General features: G+C 38.7%; 1 protein-coding gene across 1 annotated transcript in view; it reads right to left on the bottom strand.

Annotated features, from left to right (window-relative positions):
- Nucleotides 1-21,640, bottom strand: part of SYTL4 (synaptotagmin like 4) — a 62,807-nt gene that overhangs the window by 18,059 nt on the left and 23,108 nt on the right. Inside the window, exons 2-5 of the mRNA XM_028101463.2 lie at nt 7,945-8,124; nt 7,480-7,695; nt 7,231-7,340; nt 6,875-6,977 (exon numbers count right to left, since the gene is read on the bottom strand). Coding sequence (XP_027957264.1) covers nt 6,875-6,977; nt 7,231-7,340; nt 7,480-7,695; nt 7,945-8,054 — 539 coding nt within the window. The 5' untranslated portion in view covers nt 8,055-8,124. The remainder of the gene's footprint in view (nt 1-6,874; nt 6,978-7,230; nt 7,341-7,479; nt 7,696-7,944; nt 8,125-21,640) is intronic.

Below are 21,640 nucleotides of genomic sequence, written 5' to 3'. Positions count from 1 at the left end.
AAGTCGTACATGATCTGCTTCTGATCCCTTCTCTGTCCTCACCTCCTACCACTTCTCCCCTTGCTCACTCAGTTCCAGAGTATTCAAACATGCCAAATACCAACTCACCTTAAGGTCTTTCTATCTTCTGCTTTCTCTGCCCACAATGCTCTTCCCCCAGATACTCTCAGGATTTGCTCCTTCATTTGCTTCATGTCTTTGCTCAGGTATCACCGTATTATCAAGACTTTCCCTGGCTATCCTAAGTAAAACAGCACACATGTTTTCCTGGCACTCCCTATCCTTTTAGCCTACTTCAATTTCTCCATAGCACTTGTCAACATCTGATTTGATATATGCATTTGATTACTGTCTGTGTCTCCCTATCCCCAAATCTAAGCTCCACAAGCAAGGGACTTTCTTGTATTTACCAGTGTATCCCATGGCCTAAAACAGTGCCTGGCAAATAGTAGGCATTCACAGATATTTGTTTAAAAAATGAATGAACTAATATATGAACAAAGAGCAAAGTAACCAGAAAAAAAAAGAACAAAATAACCAGAATCTATAATGTCTTAGGCAGTAAAGAATAAACTTTCCAAGTTATCACATGATGTTTGCAATAGCTTTATGAAAACAGACAGCGGGGGTTGAAATCCTGGGGCCTGCAAGAGTGAAACGGTGGTCATTTCTTGAGAGATATATTAGCTTTATTGTCCAAGGCAGAGCAGGGAAGTTGATTTCATTTTTACTTTTTTCCCCTCTTTGCTCCAAAGAATAAGGAATCCAAAGCAGAACCATTCCTCTAGAGAGGCAGTTTAACAATAGCCCATGGAGTGTGTTTTTTGCTTGTATTTTTTCCTTAAGATGAATACATACTAATCCAGAGCTGATACAAATAACCCTAGGGCAAAAAGGCAATTACTGACATCTGTGCAGTAAAAAATAGACTAAGAGATGGGAGTCCTGGCCTCTACCTATCTGTATGATCTCGGGGAAATCACTTATCTTGCTTTCTTTTCTGTAAAAACAAGAGGGCTGTATTTGATTACCTCTGAGGCTTCATAATTTTATGGCAAAGATCATTTATGGCCACTTAATCTGCTTCCATGTTTAGGATAAATAAGTCTTCTGGGTCCAATGAGACAAGAGGTCCTAGATAGCCAGAAGCAGTAGTTTTCAGAAATTGCATTCTGACCGATGATGTCAGATGTGTTAATCAGATTCAGGAAATAAAAGCCATTTTTATCCTTATCCAAAAGGAAAAAGGGGCGGCCTCATCACCTAGAACAGATGAGTCACCCACCCGAAGCTGTGTGGATAAAATCACAGTACACACACACAATGAAACACCATACAGATAGCAAAAAGAATGAGATAGACCCTTGGTGCGGACACGGAAAGATGTCAATGTTATATTTTTCTAGAGTTGTTCCTTTTACACCTTGAGTTATAACTGACATAAATAAACTGCATGGGGTTAAGTGTGCAATTTGATGAGTTTTAGCATATACATACACTCATGAAACCACTACCTCAATTAAGTGAGTGAATACATCTATCACTCTCAAGGGTTTCCTCTTGCGCCTTCATAATCCATTCCTCCCTCCCTGCCTCTGTCCCTAGACAGAAAGTGCTGATCTGTGTTCTGCCACTAAAATGTGGGGTGCATTTTCTAGAATTTTATATAAATAGAATCATACAGTATGTCCTCTCTTTTGTTTGGCTTCTTTCACTCAACAGGATTATTTTGAGATTCACCCATGTTATTCCTTGTATCAATAGTTTATTCCTTTCGATTGCTGAGTAGTATTCCACTGTATAAGCCAACCACAATTTATCCCTTCACCTGTTAATAGACATTTGAGTTGTTTCCAGGTTTTGGCTATTACAAACAAAGCTGCCATGAACAATCATGTACAAGTCTTTGCATGGACATATGCTTTCGCTTCTCTTGAGTAAATTCCGAGAAATGGAATGGCTGAATCGCAAGGTAGTACACATTTAACTAAACTACTACTAAACTGGTTTTCAAAGGGGCTGCACTGTTGCACACTCCCACCAGCAGTGTATGAGAATTCCAGTTGCTCTACATCCTCACCAACAACTGGTATGGTCAGTTTTTACATTTTAGCCAGCTAGTGGGTATATGGTAGTATCTTATTATGATTTTAATTTGTATCTCCCTAATAAGTAAAGATGTTGAGCATCTTTTTATGTGCTTATTTGAAATCTGTATGTCGCCTTTGGCAAAATGTCTGTTCAAATATTTTGCCAATTTTCTATGGGATTATCTATATTAATTGAGTTTTTAAAATTCTTTCTCTTTCATTTTTTACCACTAAGTATGTATGTAGTATGGTCCTTTTTTAAAAAGAGATTAAAAATTTAAGAATCCAGGGTGCCTGGGTGGCTCAGTCAGGTGGACGTCTGCCTTTGGCTCAGGTCGTGATCCCAGGGTCCTGGGATCGAGTCCTGCATCGGGCTCCCTGCTCACCAGTGAGTCTGCTTCTCCCTCTCCCTCTGTGCCCTCTCTCTCTCTCTTACTCTCTCTCAAGTAAATAAATAATCTTTTTAAAAAATAAAAATTTAAGAATCCAATCTATATTTGTACATTTAGACAGTCTGGTAGTCCATACACCAAAACTAGTAATGCCTATTAACAATAATCGTCTGGGGCAGAAGCAGTGAGGTTACTGGGGACTCATTTTACATATTTCTATATTGCTTTTCAACAATCATATAAAACATGATTAAGTCACTTCCCTTTGGCTGAGGGAAGGGTAGGGGGGAAAAAAACACAAATAAAAAGCCAAAAAATTCACCAGCAGCAACCAAACAAGGAGTAAAGCCTCAGGTCATGAAGTTCAAAAAGTCATGGCTAAGAAAACAGAAGAAAAGATTTAGCACAGCAAAACTCTATCTGATATAGAGATGTGCAGCTGAAGTGAGTGAGTCAGCAGTCCTGGAACGAGTCTAGGAAAACAAAAGTTCCCAAGATTTGTAGCCCCAGTTACCACTGGAGGATCCCAAGAGGTAGACACGACAGCTGGGGTGTGTGATCTCTAGGGGAGCAAGGGTATGAGTTAGAGGATGCATCCAGAGCTGGACTGTGAGCCTGGACAATTAAGAGAATTTCAGCAGACCCAAACCCAAGACCCCCAAGCTGCCTTTTGCCCTTCCCCTCAGGTACCAAAAAAGAAGCATATCACAAGCAATATTCTATTCTTAAAGTACAGTTGGGGGTAGGGAAGAGATAAATTGTCTCAGGTTGAGGTGAGAGGCTTGTCAAGGAGGATTCACACACTGTATCAGAACAAATAAAAGATACAGGCAGAACTTCCTAGGTTAAACATGAGTAAAATGAGAAGAAATGGTCTGGCAGATATATAAATATGCCATGAGGTAGAGAGAAATAGAATCAACTTGCAATATAGGCAGAGAACTATTCTGGAGAAGAATATAACCCTAAGAAAATTAGTAGCTTTCTTGTGAGTACTCTATACTATATAGGAACTTAATAAGAATATAGATTAGATAAAGCATAAGAGCTCAAACAGGAAAGATGATAAAACAAAATTAGGGGCAAAGGAAGACTAAGAGCAAAGAACAAATTAAAACCTAATCAAGATAATTCATTCTCTTTTTAAAAGATATTTATTTACTTACTTACTTGAGAGAGAGAAAATGGCACATGGGGTAGGGAGGAGCAGAGGCAGAGGGGGAAGGAGGGGTAAAGAATCTCAAGCACACTCTGCATTAAGCGTGGAGCCCAATGTAGGGCTTGACCTCACGATCCTGAGATCATAAGCCTGAGATCATGAGCCTGAGATCATGATCTGAGCTGAAACAAGAGTCAGGCGCTTAACCAACTGAGCTACCCAGGTGTCTCAAGATAATTCGTTCTAAAAGTACATTAGATATAGCAAAAAGAAAGGGAAGAGGGGGAATAACGAAAATGTCTGAAAGTCAAAGTAATAGCATAGAGGAAAGGGTTGGGTTAATCACAGTTCATTGCTTTTACCTTTCTTTTCTCTTGCATTTGATAGTTAAAGGACAGAAAAGGAGAATAAAGAAATAAGAAATCCGGGGCACCCGGGTGGCTCAGTCGTTAAGCATCTGCCTTCGGCTTGGGTCATGATCCCAGGTCCTGGGATTGAGCCGCTCATCGTGCTCCCCGCTCTGCGGGAAGCCTGCTTCTCCCTCTCCCACTCCCCCTGCTTGTGTTCTCTCTCTCGCTGTGTCTCTCTCTGTCAAATAAATAAATAAAATCTTTAAAAAAAAGAAAGAAAGAAAGAAGAAATCCAATGTCCTCAGGGGCGCCTGGGTGGCTCAGTCATTAAGCATTTGCCTTCGGCTGGGGTCATGCTCCCAGAGTTCTGCGATCAAGTCCCGCATCAGGCTCCCTGCTCAGCGGGGAGTCTGTTTCTCCCTCTCCCTCTGCCGCTCCCCCTGCTTGTGCTCTCTGTCTCCCTGTCAAATAAATAAAAAAAAATTTTTACAAAAAAGAAATCCAATGTCCCTAAGGTGGGAAACTTAACTAATGAAACAGAAAAAAAGTTCAGAGGGTATGATACAGAAAAATTTTCCTGCAATGAAGAAAGGACTCATCAAGGGTACATATTAGGGGGAAATGATACAGGATGATCACCACTGCGATATGTGCACACATGCACATGTGCACACATGTGTGTGCACACACACACACACACTCAGTTACCTACAAGGGAGAAAAACAAAAGGCTAGCTGGCCTCAGACTTCATCACAGTCACATTCAGTGGCAGAAGACAATGGAGTAGTGTCTACAACATTCTGAGGGAAAAAAAGTATGACCCAAGAATACAATACCCAGCCAAGATATCATTCAAGTATAAAGTCACTAGGCAGACATTCTTAACATGAAAGAGCAAAATAAACATAGCTTCTGCAAGCCCTTCTTGAAGGAACTTCTCAGTGGTAAAATCCAAACAACCAAGAAATAAATGAAAGGAAAGAATTCAGAAATATAGAGGAGTCACGTTCCAAGGCCTGATTATAAGCTGACAATCCTTTTAAATATGAAATAAAACTAAACAAACAGATAAAACAGGCAGATGATTTATGGTTGCATAACAGAATGTAAATGTTATAAGTGCTAACAAAGTAAAAGTGATTTGAGTAAAAAAAATGGGAGTAGGGGAAAGCATTGGGAGAAAGTTTAAGAAAGCTAATCTCCTCCTCTTTCATAGCAGAGAGTCTACTGGTGATATTGAAACAAGTAGATTTTTTAAAATGACTAAATGATTGACCTAGCACTCCACTCCTAGGTATCTACCTAAAAGAAATGAAAATGTTATGTCCATACAAAAACTCATAATGAAAGTTCATAGCTGCATTACTTATAATAACCAAAAAGTGAAAATAATCCAAATGTCCATCAACAGATGAATGGAAAAATTAAATGTGGTATATACATATAACAGAATATTATCAGAATATATAATAGAATATTGTTTGGCAATAAAAAGAAATTAAGTCCTGGCACATGCTATAACGTGGATGAACCCTGAATACATTATGTTAAGTGACAGAAGACAGTCACAAAGGACCACATATTCTTTGATTCCATTTAAACGAAATGCCCAGAATAGGCAAATATATGGAGATAGAAAGTAGAGCAGTGAATGCTTAGGAGGGGTAGAAGGATAAGGAAGTTGGGGGAGGGATAGCTAAAGAGTACAGGGTTTCTTATTAAGGCGATGAAAAGTTCTAAAAATCAGTTGAGGTGATGGTTGCACAGTTCTGTGAACACACTAAAAACCACTGCATTATACACTATAAATGGGTGGGGCGCCTGGGTGGCTCAGTTGGTTAAGCCACTGCCTTCGGCTCAGGTCATGATCCTGGAGTCCCGGGATCGAGTCCCGCATCGGGCTCCCTGCTCAGCGGGGAGTCTGCTTCTCCCTCTGACCCTCTTCCCTCTCGTGCTCTCTGTCTCTTGTTCTCTCTCTCTCAAATAAATAAATAAAATCTTTAAAAAAAATAAAAAAATACACTATAAATGGGTGAATTGTATGGTATGTGAAGTATATCTCAATAGGGCTGTTGCCAAAAAGACTCCAGGGAAAAAATGACTACTCAATGGTTTTTATGATTTTTTTTTCTTAAACTTAGAAGGATGTTAATGACTAATATCTTTTATGGTAAAGAAACATTTGAAGATGAGCAATTCTTCAATTTTATTTCTTCTGTTTTATTCTGTTAAATTCAAGTAAAATTTCATAGCATGCTCTTAATGTATATATTATGATCCAATATCACACAGATTTTTCAGTCTATCCACCCACCATCCTTCTATCTATATATACACACAAAAGATATCTGAAATAATTTTCACATGTGAATACTGGGCTAGTAGGAATTTGGGTGATTTGTGGCTTTCTTTACTGTTTCCTATACTGGTTAAGTTTTTAATAATGAATATGTGTTATTTTTATTCGTCTTTAAATTGTTCTTAACAGAACAGAGTAAGGGCACCTGGGTGACTCAGTCAGTTAAGCCTCTGCCTTTGGCTCAGGTATGATCACAGGGTCCTGGGATTGAGTGCCGCACTCAGCAGGGAGTCTGCTTCTCCCTCTGCCTCTGCCCCTCCCCCCTGCTCATGCTCTCTCGCTCTCTCAAATAAATAAATAAAATGTTTTTAAAAAAAAGAACAGAGTAAATATGCCAAAATGTTAATATTTACATGTGGGTTGTAAGATAGTATTTTTTCCCTCTTTCTTTATTCTTTTCTGTACTTTCCAAATTTTCCTGTAATAAACAGCTATTATTTTATAAATAGAAGAAAGTTTAAAATAATGTTAAAATAAGTTAAAAGGATGTGTAGCATTTCTGTAAATGAATGCTAGTTCTTACCTAGGCTTCTTCTGTTGCTCCTGAATGATCTTTCTTCCCGGCCAGATATCATCCATCTGTGACTGATGTAGAAGGGGCTGTCCCAGCATCTCTCTTTTATTCACTTCAAGACAAACAAAAGCGTGGCAGAGTGGTGGTGATGAGGGGGAAAAGGGAAACACATCACACTTGCAGAAGGGATGGCAATATAATCTTTATATTCCCCCACAGAGCCCATGAAGTGAGGACACCACCAGTAAGACTATAACAGGACTCCACATCAGAGGATCTATCACTGAAGTCAAGCACCTCAAAAACAACAACAACAAACAAACAAACAACAACCACAACAAAACACTTCCAGACAGGGCCAGTACCTGCAGGCTTACGGCGCAGGGACATCCTAATTATCTCACTGCCTGTGTGATAAGCAAAGCGATTCACTTTCTGGTCATAAAACCAGTCTCCAGTTGCCTTCTTCAGCTCTCTAGGAAGGAATAAAAGAAAGTGACAGGTGAATTTTTTTTTAAAAAATGGCTCCTGTCATTTAACTAACAAAGGCCAAGGAGGGAAATTCTCCCCACAGCTGGGACTTCCTTTTCTCTCTCTCCATAGGTGATACTCACATTTCCTTGGTGCACACCTTACACCTCCAGGTACCATTGCTTTCCTGGATGCGGCAGTCCCGACACACCAGGTGATTACAACCCCGACAAGTGTTGGTCTTGGGAGTCAAACGGCCCAGGCTCTCCTGGCACCGGGCACAGGTCCGATCGCTATAGTGTTGGCTGCCCCTCTTGGCCCCCTTCCTTTTTATCTCCAGTAGCTCATTCTTCAGTCGCCTGCCAAGACCCCAGAGAGAAGCACAAGTGCATTCACAATCTGCACAGGTTGGATGGCAAGTTGTTGAGGGGTAGAGATAGTAAGACTGGTTCTGTGGAAGCAACAAGTTTAGAGAGCCCAACCTGACCCAGTGAGGAATTGTAAACCTGTACACAAGTTCCTCTGAAAGTCACATGGGAGGTATAAGGAAAGGTCCAGATAAAACTGATCAAAGGTCTGGGAACCTGCGCTTTTTCTGGAACACTTACCTGATCCTTTTCTCATCTGCTTTCCGGAGCTCCTCATCTCGTTGTAGAACACTAAGGATCAAATCCCTCTCCACCTCAGACAGAAAGGAGAGGTCAAGTATCTCTGACATGATTTATCCTATTTTTTCTTCTACTCTCCTTTCTTCAAAGCAACCAGACCAGAAGAGCCACCAGAGTTGCCTGAAATAAGATAATAACTATTTTCACACAGATAATTTATTCCAGAATAGGCCCACAGCCCTAGAGCCTCTTCGTAGGCTACTTTCCCCTGAAGCCAGGCTAAAAAAGACAATGTAGAAGTATCTGACCTTTACCATTCCTACTCCCACCCGAATCCTGCCCTAAAAATGAGGAGGCTTTGATTTTTCAAGAAGAAAAACTTATTCATGACTCTGGAAGAGGGTTGAATCTCTCAGCATAAGCATCTTAGTCTGGAAAAAGCATCTTAGTCTGGAATAAGCACAGAACAGCTAAGTCAAACTCTCCCAACACCAAGTGAATCCTCAATCATCCAGTTTTCAATACATGTTCCCAAGTCCCAAGTCTATTAATCCAAATAGTCAGACGGCTGGTCTCTGTAGTGGAGGAGAAAAACCACATGGGGACTCCTGGCAGTTGAAGCCCATTTCTCCTTTCCTGACCAGCTTCCATGTTCTCAGGACTCAGTTAGCTTTATGCTACACTCCATAACTTCCATCACTTACTCTATCTCCCAAAGTTCTTATTGCTACCACTACCTGAAGAACATCTTCACCCATTGCACACACATTTGTTAAGCACCCACTCTGACAGGGATTGTGCAAAGTGCTAGGGATACAGAGATGAGTGAGACACGATTCCTGTCCTTAAGTTCACAGACTAGTAGGGGAGACAGATACAAATAAATACAGTACAATGTACAAAGTGCTATCAGAGGGATAATAAATTTAATGCTACAGGAACCTAAAGAAGGAAGTAATTAATTCTATCCTGCAGAGAGAGAGAAGAGAAAGACCTGTATACTTGGAAGGTTTTATAGAAGAGGTGGATTTTTCCTTATAAAACAGTATATTTTTGTTGGTGGGGGTGGAAATGCTAGGAAAGATAGGTTTGGGCTAAATTTTATAACTCTCATTCTTTATTTTTTATTTTTTATTTTTTTAAATTTTATTATGTTATGTTAGTCACCATACATCATTAGTTTTTGATGTGGTGATCCACAATCCATTGTTTTCGTATAACACCCAGTGCTCCATGCAGTACCTGCCCTCCTTAATACCCGTCACCGGGCTAACACATCCCCCCTCCCCCCTCCCCTCTAAAACCCTGTTTGTTTCTCAGAGTCCATAGTCTCTCATGGTTCATCTCCCCCTCCATTCCCCCCCATTTTTCCCTTCCTTCTCCTAGTGTCCTCCATGCTCTTCCTTATGTTCCACAAATAAGTGAAACCATATGATAATTGACTTTCTGTGCTTGACTTATTTCACTTAGCATAATCTCCTCCAGTCCCATCCGTGTTGATGTAAAAGTTGGGTATTCATCCTTTCTGAGGGCTGAGTAATATTCCATTGTATATATGGACCACATCTTCTTTAACCATTCATCTGTTGAAGGGTGTCTCGGCTCTTTCCACAGTTTGGCTATTGCGGACATTGCTGCTATGAACATTGGGGTGCATATGGCCCTTCTTTTCACTACATCTGTGTCTTTGGGGTAAATACCCAGTAGTGCAGTTGCTGGGTCATAGGGTAGCTCTATTTTTAAATTTTTGAGGAACCTCCACACTGTTTTCCAAAGTGGCTGTACCAACTTGCATTCTCACCAACAGTGTAAGAGGGTTCCCCTTTCTCCACAACCTCTCCAACATTTGTTATTTCTTTCCCTGTCCATTTTTGCCATTCTATCTGGTGTAAGGTGGTATCTCAATGTGGTTTTGATTTGAATTTCCCTGATGGCTAATGATGATGAACATTTTTTCATGCATCTGTTAGCCATTTGTATGTCTTCTCCAGAGAAGTGTCTTTTCCTATCTTCTGCCCACTTTTTGACTTGATTATTTGTTTTTTGGGTGTTGTGAGTTTGAGAAGTTCTTTATAGATCTTGGATACCAGCCCTTTATCTGTAGTGTCATTTGCAAATATCTTATCCCATTCTGTGGGTTGCCTCTTTGTTTTGTTGGCTGTTTCCTTTGCTGTGCAGAAGCTTTTTATCTTGATGAAGTCCCAAAAGTTCATTTTTGCTTTTGTTTCACTAGCTTTTGGAGATGTATCTTGAAAGAAGTTGCTGTGGGCGATGTCAAAGAGGTTACTGCCTATGTTCTCCTCTAGGATTTTGATGGATTCCTATCTCACATTGAGGTCTTTCATCCACTTTGAGTTCATCTTCCATGCCAGCGGACCTCAGAAGAAAGCTGGGGTAGCAATTCTTATATCAGACAAATTAGATTTTAAACTAAAGTCTGTAGTTAGAGACACAGAAGGACACTATATCATTCTTAAAGGGTCTATCTAACAAGAAGATCTAACAACTGTAAATATCTATGCCCCCAACATGGGAGCAGCCATCTACATAAGCCAACTGTTAACCAAAATAAAGAGTCATATTGATAACAATACATTAATTGTAGGAGACCTCAATACTCCACTCTCAGCAATGGACAGATCATCTAAGCAGAAAATCAACAAGGAAACAAGAGCTTTGAATGATACACTGGACCAGATGGACCTCATAGATATTTACAGAACATTCCACCCTAAAACAACAGAATACTCATTCTTCTCGAGTACACATGGAACTTTCTCCAGAATAGATCACATACTGGATCACAGATCAGGTCTCAACCGATACCAAAAGATTGAGATTATTCCCTGCATAGTCTCAGACCACAATGCTTTAAAAGTGGAACTCAATCACAAGAGAAAACTTGGCAGAAATTCAAACACTTGGAAGCTAAAGACCACTCTGCTCAAGAATGTTTGGGTCAACCAGGAAATCAAAGAAGAACTTAAACAATTCATGGAAATCAATGAAAATGAAAACACATCAGTCCAAAACCTATGGGATACTGCAAAGGCGGTCCTAAGGGAGAAATACATAGCCTTCCAAGCCTCACTCAAAAAATAGAAAAATCCCTTGGGGCGCCTGGGTGGCTCAGTTGGTTAAGCGACTGCCTTCGGCTCAGGTCATGATCCTGGAGTCCCGGGATCGAGTCCCGCATCGGGGTCCCTGCTCAGCGAGGAGCCTGCTTCTCCCTCTAACCCTCCCCCTTCTCATGTACTCTTTCTCTCTCTCTCATTCTCACTCTCTCAAAATAAATAAATAAATCTTTAAAAAAAATAGAAAAATCCCGAATTCACCAACTAACTCTACACCTTAAAGAACTAGAGAAAAAGCAACAAATGATGCCTAAGCCATGCATTAGAAAAGAAATAATTAAAATTAGAGCAGAAATCAATGAATTAGAAACCAGAAACACAGTAGATCAGATCAACAAAACTAGAAGTTGGTTCTTTGAAAGAATTCATAAGATCGACAAACCACTGGCCAGACTTATCCAAAAGAAAAGAGAAAGGACCCAAATTAATAAAATTATAAATGAAAGGGGAGAGATCACGACTAACACCAAGGAAATAGAAACAATTATTAGAAATTATTATCAACAACTATATGCCAATAAACTGAGCAATCTGGATGAATTGGAGGCCTTCCTGGAAACCTATAAGCTGCCAAGACTGAAACAGGAAGAAATTGACAACCTAAATAGGCCAATAATCAGTAACGAGTTTGAAGCAGTAATCAAAAACCTTCCAGAAAACAAGAGTCCAGGGCCTGATGGATTCCCTGGGGAATTCTACCAAACATTCAAAGAAGAAATAATACCTATTCTACTGAAGCTGCTTCAAAAAATAGCAACAGAAGGAAAATTTCCAAACTCATTCTATGAGGCCAGCATTACCTTCATCCCCAAACCAGGCAAAGACCCCATCAAAAAAGGAGAATTTCAGACCAATATCCCTCATGAATATGGATTCCAAAATCCTCAACAAAATCCTAGCTAATAGGATCCAACAATAAATTAAAAGGATCATCCACCACGACTAAGTGCGATTTATCCCTGGGATGCAAGGGTGGTTCACCATTCGCAAATCAATCAATGTGATAGAACACATTAATAAGAGGAGAGAGAAGAACCATATGGTCCTCTCAATTGATGCAGAAAAAGCATTTGACAAAATACAACATCCTTTCCTGATTAAAACTCTTCAGAGTATAGGGATAGAGGGAACATTCCTCAAGTTCATAAAATCCATCTATGAAAAACCCACAGCGAATATCATCCTCATTCTTTTTTTAAAAAAAGATTTTATTTATATTTTTGAGAGCGTGAGATATGAGCGGGGGCAGGGGTGAGAGGCAGAGGGAGAGGGAGAAACAGACTCCCCACCGAGCAGGGAGCCCAATGCGGGGCTCAATCCCAGGATCCTGGGATCCTAACCTGAGCCAAAAGCACAGGCTTAACCAACTGAGCCACCCAGGCGCCCCTATAACTCTCATTTTTAAAAATTAAGAATTTTTGAATTTATTACACAGACAATAGAAGTCCATCAAACATGTTTGTTGTTGCTTTGTTTTTGATGTTGGGAAATCACATGATTAAATCCATTTTACAGAGATCACGCTAGCTTTAGTACAAAAGATTAATTCAAAAGATAAATTGAAGTGCAGTTTGAAAATACACAACACATTGTAAAATATATACATTCCTTAGCCAAGCAATACCACTTCTAAGAATCTACCTATAGAAAAATTCATACAAATAAATGTGCATACGACAGTATATATACAAGAATATTACTGCAACATTATTTGTAAGAGCAAAACAAAAAAGTTCTTTAAACAAGATAATACTTCCATATAATGGCATACTATGCAACCATTAAAAAATGTGGTAGGTCTGTATGAAAATACATCTTGGAGTGGAAAAAAAAAGTAGTTGCTGGACTATACTGAATGATTTGTTTGGTAAAGTATTCATCTATACATTTGCATATGCAGGGGAAAAGATCTGGAAGAAAAACCATGATCACTGGTTTCTCTTGGGGAATAGAATTGGGAGGGGGCAACTTTCACTTTTTATTGTAAATGGTTATGATTTTTTTTACATAAAAAATCTCTTACTTTTAAATCCTAAAAAAAAAGAAAATCCAAAGGAGACAGGGGGATTATTGTAATAGTCCAGACAAAAGACAATCTAGGTTTATAAGTGCGCCTCTAACCAACTTGGCAAGTCATTTTATTTCTGTCACCCTCTGGTTTCTCAGGTACAAAATGACCTATTTCACAAAGTTATCAAGAAAATGAAATAATATGTGTTAAAGGGCCAATCACAATGCTTGGAACCCATGTTTGGAATACACATACTTGCTGAATCTGCTACAGGGCAGGCGGAAACCATGGCAGCAAGACAAAGAACAGAGATTAAAGTTTGAGAAGCAGAAGTGACAGAATGGAGTGACTAAGAGGATGAAGAAGGCAAAGTCACAGATGCCTACCTTGCATGTCTGGATTTAACAACTGATGGATTAGTGATAATCCTAACAGTGGTAAGAGTTAGAAGAACCTAGATGTGGAAGTAAAGCAAGAAGTTTCATTTTAGTCATACTGAGTTTGTTGCTACATACAGGATATCCCGGTAATTAGGCCCAGAAAGTAGCTGGAGGCACGGGGCTGGTCCTCAGGAAGAGGAACGGTATTTGAATGGACAGATTCGTAGTCATGGCAGTCAAAGAGCTCAGGGTAGACATAGTGAGAAAGGAAATGAGGATCCTATTTACCTTCTCTGTGCTCCCTTAAAATTAGACCATAAGCCCTTTTTCACTCTTTTTTTTTTTTAACTAATTACCTACAGGACAATAAAGAGTGTAAACAATACAGCAGAGTTATAAGGTTCCTGAAACCTCGACAGTTCCTTGACTTGGTTATTTCCTGGTCTTTACTGAACTGTAAGATACTAAGCTTCTGGGGTGCCTGGGTGGCTCAGTCAGTTAAGCGTCTGCCTTCAGCTCAGGTCATGATCCCAGGGTCCTGGGATCGAGCCCCACATCCGGCTCCCTGTTCAGTGGGGAGGCTGCTTCTCCCTCTCCCTCTGCTGCTCCCCCTGCTTGTGCTCTCTCTCTGTGTCAAATGAATAAGTAAAATCTTGAAAAAATAAATAAAATAAAATATTGAACAGAGCAATCAAAAGCATTGTGCAAATGGATTCTCCTATGTGTGGTTAGGAGTGAAACACTGGCCAAAATATCAGCCTCTCATGAATAAAATAGGTATCACCAACTGCCTGGCAGCTAAAGACTAAGGATGGCACAGGCACACTGGGAATAAGAACAAAACCAGATTTGTGGAGTGGCAGCAGAGTTCTGTGATGAAACAGGCACATGGGCACAATAATGAGAAGAAGTAATATCAAGAGCCAGGGAGGTAAGAACATCATTGAGGAAATAAAGACAGCATCATAAGAAAATGGAACTGCTAATACTATATATCTTCCCTTTGTTTTTCACTCATGGACTTGATCCACCAGAACTGCCTCCTTCTAAAATCTTAAATTCAAGAATCCCCATTTTCTGACCATAGCTCACTCCCACTAAACCTGTTCTTTAACCTCATCAAGACCACAGTCTCTTGAGGCCACCTTTCATTTTTTTTCTTGGTCTACTTGCCTCCCGCTGATCTGTTTTCCTTTCCAACCCATCCTGGACTCCCAATGACTCAATATTTGAACCACTCTCACAAGTATCTCCCATATCCATGTATCTTCATCCCTCTGCTACAACTGCCCATCAAAATTGATACAAAATCTGTACCAATGTTACAGTCTTGCCTTGTATGTTCCTACACCCAAGTCCTACACAATGCTTGGTCTCCAACCTCACTGTCACCCATAAGTCTTTTTACCTGCCCTGAGTTCAGTTCCTTTATCTAGTCTATTCAGGTTCTATTTTTAAGCCTTCATTCATCTCATCTCACACTCCCACTTCCCTTTCCTCCAGGTCCTATCAGACATCCTTGTTTCACACTTGTAAAGAAAAGGTTTTAGAATCCATCACCCATGACTTCCTCAGCTCCCTGCCTCCTTTCTCCTATAACTTGTCAATCTGACTCCTTTCAGAAAAGCCATATCCCACCCCAACCCCTCCTTTGACCATGGGTTGCTATTTCAAACACTGACCCTGTTACCAGCCAGTTCGCTTGAGATGCAATCTTGCATAATCAGTAGCGGGGAGAAGAAAACAGGATAAGAAAAAAATTTCTGAGGCAAGGAGAAAAAGGAAAGCATAGAAAAAAAATGAGACAAACAGCAAGAAGAAGATGGTAAAAACTAATTCCAATATATCAATAAAGATATGAGTAAAACTCACCCATTAAAATGCAGAGGTTAACAGCTGGATAAAATTTCTAAAAATCCAGCTATGTGCCATTTTACAAGGGACATATCTAAAACATAAAGATAAGGGAAGATTGAAAATAAAAAAGATGGGAAAAGATATACCAGGTAAATGCCAACCCAAAGAAAGTGGATGTAGTTATATTAACATCTAAAAAATAAAACTTTGGGACAATAAAAGCATTATAACACTTAAAGAAAATCAGTACTTAGAGTAAATAAACCTGTATGCACTAATTAAACACTTCCAAATATATAGAGATTAAATGTACTAGAAAGAAATTGAAAAATCAACCATCAAAATGGGAGATTAATATACCTCTTTCAGTTGTTGACAGTACAAGCTGATAAAAAAATTAGTAAATATATAGACAAGTTGAACAACAAAATAAGCTTGATTTAGTGGACATATGTAGAAATCTATATCCAATTGCAAAATCACATTCTTTTCAAGCACATATGGAACATCTCCCCGCCAAATTATCATGTACTAGGTTGTAATACAAGTCTCAGTAAATTTCAGGGAAACCATTCTCATACAGGTCATGATCTCTGACCTCAGTGAAATTAAATATGAGGTCAATAACAAGACATCATTTTTAATCCCAAAACATTTGGGAAATTTAAAGACACTTCTGGATAACTCATAGGGTCAAACAAAATTACAACTGTACTAAATCTATCATTAATATCTTAAAAAGAAACCTACTGCCTGTTTTACCACCATTACCACTCCCATAACCATAGAATGTATTGTAGAAATTCAGAAAGAAAAATATGGAATAAAAACAACGCTTTTGTATGCAAAGAGTTTTATGGTAAATGATATAACACGTTTTGAAAAACCTAACTCAGAAAAATAATGGAGACACAAATAAAACCAGACAGATTTGAAGTTAGGAAACCTGTGACCTTTCATATTCTCCCAATTGATGAATCCTAGGGTTTAGTGGGGAAACCAAAGCCCAAAAATACTTGTTAAGGCTCTTCACTGAAATTCAGTCACAGATGTGTTGTCAAAAGAGCAAGGATTATCTACTGAGAAAACCACAGCTCAGATAACATGAGTGTCCAAACCCAAGCTCTGATGGACAATTTGTTCCATGTTAATCGTGGGGTGTCAAGACTCAGATTAAATATCTTTTTTTTAAAAAGATTTTATTTATTTATTTGACAGAGAGAGAGAGAGAACGTGTGCGTGCACGAGCACACAAGCAGGGGGAAGGGCAGAGGGAGAGGGAGAAGCAGATTCCCCGCTGAGCAGGAAGCATGACAGGGGACCCGATCCCAGGACCCCAGAATCATGACCTGAGCTGAAGGCAGACGCTTAACTGACTGGCAACCCAGGTGCCCCTCAGATTAATATCTTAATATAGCATCCTTGTGGGACCTCATACGCACAGGAAGTTATTTTAGAAAAGATGGTTTGTTTATTTAGAAAATTATATACATTTACTGCTCAAAAGTCAGGATATTTTAATGAAAATACAAAAGCCAGAGGGAGCTGAAAAATCTATCAAAATGGAAGGTTAACATACTTCTCTCAATTATATATCCAAGCGGATATATCTAATTTATACCCTAAACCTATAGATTAGGAGATAATAATAATTAATAAGTGAACATTAACACTAACAGCTAGTTTTCAAGAAGGGGTGGGGAGAGCTTTCTCAAGTTATTTTAAATTCTGAAGCCCAATTATAAAAACAAAAAACTGGGCCAAATTGATAGGAAGCATGGAATAATGAATATAGTGGTGTAAGACAGACTTGGGTTCAAATCCTAGCTTTACTATTTATTAGTTATATGTCCTTGGATAAAGGCCCTATATATATATATATATATATATATATATATATAAAGATTATCAAAAATGTAGAAATCCTTAGAAGAATAGTATTTACATTGAAAGTCATTGTTGGTGTTCCCAAAATGGAAATTGATGCAAATCAAAAAAACACCAAATAACGTCCCTGCACCGGGCAGCAAATAAACAAGTTTCACTGTGTTTAATTTGTTGGGCACCTTGGTCCCTCTCCCTCTCCCCAACATATAGTGCATGTTCAAACTAGAAACTTCTACCATACGTAACCTCCTTGGGGGCAGACACTGTATCTGGACTTCATGTCCCCAGAAACGTTTTTAGCACAGTGTCTGATACACAGTACAAATTCAGTAAATGTTTACCGAATGTCTTCACCCAGAAATCTATTTGTATTTATATGTTTAAACTTAACTCATGGGAATTGAAGAGCAGTCATAGAGCTGAGAGAACAGTGGTTTTGTTTTCCTGAAGCAGTATGGTGTCATGATTAAGAGCATAGACTCTGGAGCCAGACTGCCTGCATTTGAATCCCAACCTCACTATTCACTAGTTGTGTGACCCTGGGCAAGTTCCTACACCTCTCAGCACCTCCATATCCTCATTTGTAAAATGAAGATAATTACCTACCCTTTTGGGCTTGTTATAAAGATTAAATGAGTTTTTACAATATATAAAGTGCATGAAGTAATAACACAGAGAATGCTCTTTGTTAGCTATTTTTATTTTGTCAGGTTTCATATGTATATTCATGCCTTAAGACTTAACTGGGTCTTGAAAAATAACATTTACTTTCTTTTCAAGAATACAGATGAATTGTGAGTTAAAGTGCATCTAGACACCATTTAAAGTTTCAAGGACTGTTTTTCAAAGTGAGAAACCATGCTGACAATATTCAAGATGACAGAAGAATCTCAGAAAAACTGACCCACGCTCAAGGACAAAAAGACTGAACTGGTATTAAAGTGTTCTTCTAAACATACAAGTAGTAATTATGTGATGGTTTTGCATATAAATTCTATTGGATTATCAGTTATGTCCCACCAAAGTGATATGGTAAGAGCATTTTGCTGTTTGGACCAAGGAAAATGGACAATTTGGGTAAAATTTATACTTCACTGAACATGAAAAAGTGAACCAGAGTCTTTCAAAGGATATCAGTTTAAACCAAGAAGTTCTGAATTAAACTGCTGTTGTTAAGCAAATGATGCTGTTTTACACAGAAACTGATTAGTGATGTGAGAAGATTTACACTGCTACGTGTCAGATTCTGTATACTCTTGAACATAGATAATCAGAACTGATATGGTTATAACAAGAAATATGATGGTTCTACATTTTTGAAAGGTTAGATTTGAAACTGGGCTGCAAACTATAATTGGTAATGAAAATTTGGGATTTTAGAATGTCAGTGGACTTCTAATTCTAGCTAAGACGGAGGAACAAAAAAATGGATTTCCACCTTGCCTGAAAGAAGCCACTGCCCCAAATGGATAAAATACATGAAACAGTGGTGTTTTCAAGACAATGAACATCAGGCAATGAAGAACTGTGATCCCTGAGAGATAATAAACAAACAGGGTGAGACCTCGGATTTTCCAGGCTCACTGTCTTGAGACACTTTCCAGATTATGGTGCACGGAACAGGAATGTAGGCAGAACCTGGTGAACTCCTTGAGCTGAGGTGACAGAACTGAGAGTCTGGGAAAGTTCATAGGACAGAATACCTGAGAGAGCTGCACATAGATCTTTGAGGAGCTGCCGAGGGTCTCCCTTGAGTATTCAGCACAGCACCAATCAGTGCAAGGCATGCCTGTGATGAAATTACCCTAGGCCAAGGACAGAACCAACTGAAAGGATTCAAAGGAACAGTGTCTGTCACTCACATGGGGCCAGGAGTAATGCCTGTTCCACCAGCCAAATTGATTCACAGCGCATGGGGCAAGGTACACAGAATGGTCTTGGCTTCCATAATGGGAACTAATTAGCCCTAGACTGTGTACTGCTCTGGTCCTGCCTAACAAATCTAAACAAAACAGCCTGAAAGGATCAATCTGTTTCCAAGTAACTCAAGTGCATCCCAGAACAGAGCTCAAGCATATTTGCACTAATATAAAAATATGCAGCATCCAGCAAAGTAAAAATCGGAATATCTGGTACCCAATAAAAAAATTAACAGGCATTATTTGCAATGACAAGGATGAACCTAAAGAGTATTATGCTAAGTGAAATAAGTCAGACAGGGAAAGGCAAATACCCTATGATTTCATTTATATGTGGAATCTAAAAAATGAAACAAATGAACAGACAAATAACAGAAACAGAATCATAAATACTGAGAACTGGTGGTTGGCAGAAGGGAGGAGGGTGGGAGAATGGGTAAATGGGTGAAGGGGAGTAGGAGGTACAGGCTTCCTGTTATGGAATGATTAAGTCACAAGAATGAAAGGTATAGCATAGGGAATACAGTCAATGGCAATTTAATAGTATTGTACCGTGACAGATGGTACCTACACTTGAGGTGAGCTCAACACAGCATAACATACAGAGTTATCAAATCACTACAGTGTAAACCTGAAATTAATATAACATTATGTGTCAACTATACTTCAATAAAAAAATTAACAGGCATGCAAAAAAGCAGGAAAATACAGTCCATGATGAGGAGATAAATCAAAAACTAAGAACTGACAGAAAGGTTAGAATTAGCAAAAAAATAAAAAAGGTCATTAAAACAGTCATTTTAACTGTATTCCAATTTTTAAAAGTTAAATAAAGACATGGAAGATATTTTTTAAAAATACCCAAACCACACCTAGAGGTAAAAACGACAATGTCTGAGATGAAAAGTACACAGGATAGGATTAACAGCAGATTATACATTGTAGTAGAAAAGATTACTGAATTTGAAGACATTGCAATAGAAACTATCCAAATGAAACAGTAAGAAAAAAGACAAAAAAAAAAAAAAAAACAGGGAGCATTAATGAACTATAGAACAACTTTAAGCTGGTCAATGTACATGTAATTGGAGTCACCAAAGGAAATGAGGAGACTGAAAAATTTTTTGAGGAAACAGTGGCCAAAATTTTTCTAAATCTGATGAACACTAGACAGTCAGATTGAAGAAACTCAATTAAACTTCATGCAAAAGGAATATAAAGAAAATTACACCATATGGCACACCACAGTCAAATTTTTTAAAACCAGAGATAATGAGAATATTCTTCAAAGCTGGAGGCAGGGGGTACATGTTACACACAGAGAAACAAAGATAATGATGAAAGGAAATTTATCATTGGAAACCATGAAACGAGAAGACAGTGGAACATCTCTAAAATACTGAAAGGAAAAAAAAACCTGTCAACCTAGAATTCCAAACCCAGTAAAATATCATCCAAAAACAGAGGTGAAATAAAGCCTTTTTCAAACATGCAAGAGTTAAAAGAATTAATTTCCAGTAGACCTGCGTTATAAAAATTGTTAAAGTCTTCTGGGCAGAAGAAAAATACTCTAGATAGAAATATGGGTCTAGGGGCACCTGGGTGGCTCAGTCGGTTAAGCATCTGACTCTTGATTTTGGCTCAGGTTGTGATCTTGGGGTTGTGAGATCGAGCTCAGTGTCAGGCTCATGCACTGAGTGTGCAGCCTGCTTGAGATTCTTGATCTCCCTCTTCCTCTGCCCCTACCCCCCTCTAAAAAAAAGAAATATAGGTCTACAAAAGGGAATGAAGGGCACATGCAATGGCAAACTATGTGGGTAAAAAAATTTTTTTCTTATAGAATGAATGGGCAAAGAAGATATGGTGTGTGTGCATGCATACACACACACACACACACACACACACACACACACACATGCAGTGGACTATTACTCAGCCATAAAAAATGAGATCTTGCCATTTTCAATAACATGGATGGATGTAGAAGATATTATGCTAGGTGAAATAAGTTAGAGAAAGGCACACACCATATGATTTCATTTACATGTGGAATCTATAAACAAAACAAATGAGCAAACAAACAAAAAGCAGAAACAGACCCATCAATGCATAAAATAAACTGATGGTTTCTAGAGGGGAGAGACGTGAGGGTATGGGCAAAATAGGTGAAGAGTAATGGGAGATACAGACTTCCAATTATGGAATGAATAAGTCACAGGAATAAAAGGTACAGTATAGGGAATATAGATGATGGTATTGTAATAGTATTATATGGTGACAGGTGGTAGCTATGATTATGAGCATAGCATAACATATAAACTTGTCAAATCACTATGTTGTACACCTGAAACTAATGTAAGTGTGTGTCCACTGTACTTCAATAAAAAAGTAATTGAATGTTAAAAGTAAACAATATATATAACAATATATTGTGAGGTGCAAAACATACATAGAACAAAGTTAGAAGACTTACACAACCTGATTTTAAGACTTATTATAAATCTACAA

The sequence above is a fragment of the Eumetopias jubatus genome, unplaced genomic scaffold (genome assembly GCF_037043125.1).
Source record: "Eumetopias jubatus isolate StellerSeaLion01/CBP00866 unplaced genomic scaffold, mEumJub1_p1.0 scaffold_11, whole genome shotgun sequence".
NCBI classification, from domain to species: Eukaryota; Metazoa; Chordata; class Mammalia; order Carnivora; family Otariidae; genus Eumetopias; species Eumetopias jubatus.
Note: the sequence above shows the minus strand (reverse complement) of the source record. Positions and strands in the feature narration are given on the sequence as shown.